The sequence below is a fragment of the Alnus glutinosa genome, chromosome 4 (genome assembly GCF_958979055.1).
Source record: "Alnus glutinosa chromosome 4, dhAlnGlut1.1, whole genome shotgun sequence".
Taxonomy (NCBI): Eukaryota; Viridiplantae; Streptophyta; class Magnoliopsida; order Fagales; family Betulaceae; genus Alnus; species Alnus glutinosa.
The window spans coordinates 15,690,562-15,691,101 of record NC_084889.1 but is presented as its reverse complement, the minus strand read 5'-3'; the positions used below and the strand labels follow the sequence as shown (position 1 = coordinate 15,691,101).

The window sequence follows — 540 nt, the reverse complement described above, 5'->3', positions numbered from 1 at the left end:
TTAAACTTTGACATCCTCTCCAGAGAACTTCAATGTAGCTTCATAAAAAGTTTGCAAAAATGTCGCAAATGCCCTAGCATTTTCCCAATCAATAGGTTGAGGTACAACAAAATGATTATGCTCATCCTCCCCCAATAGGTCAAAAGATCTTTGGTACTTCTCAGCAGTGGTCAACATCAAATATGTAGAGTTCCATCTAGTTGGAACATCTAAACACACCATGTTTTTACATTTAATTTTTTCCCGCTCTATACACTCTTTAAACTTTGACATCCTCTCCGGTGAAGACCTCACATATCTCACTGCGTTCCTTATATTAGTAACACAGTCACCTAAGTCTTTCAAGCCTTCATGCACAACAAGGTTTAAAATATGAGCGGCACAACGCATGTGAAGAAAATTTCCTCCTAAAACAGTATGACTCTTGTTCTTCATCCTCTTTCTCATATACTCAATCCCCACATCATTGGCTGAGGAATTATCGACTGTAATAGTGAACACACTATCAATCCCCCACTGAGTCAATGCACTCTCTATCAT

The 540-nt window shown here is 38.5% G+C and overlaps 1 protein-coding gene across 1 annotated transcript; it reads right to left on the bottom strand.

Moving 5' to 3' along the window:
• LOC133866173 (zinc finger BED domain-containing protein RICESLEEPER 2-like) lies at positions 1-540 on the bottom strand. The gene has a single exon (XM_062302720.1). The coding sequence runs from the start codon at positions 538-540 to the stop codon at positions 1-3; it is 540 nt and encodes a 179-aa protein (XP_062158704.1).

Bases quoted from the DNA above. Each gene is read 5' to 3' on its own strand.
- LOC133866173 (XM_062302720.1), bottom strand. From the start codon at position 540: ATGATAGAGAGTGCATTGACTCAGTGGGGGATTGATAGTGTGTTCACT.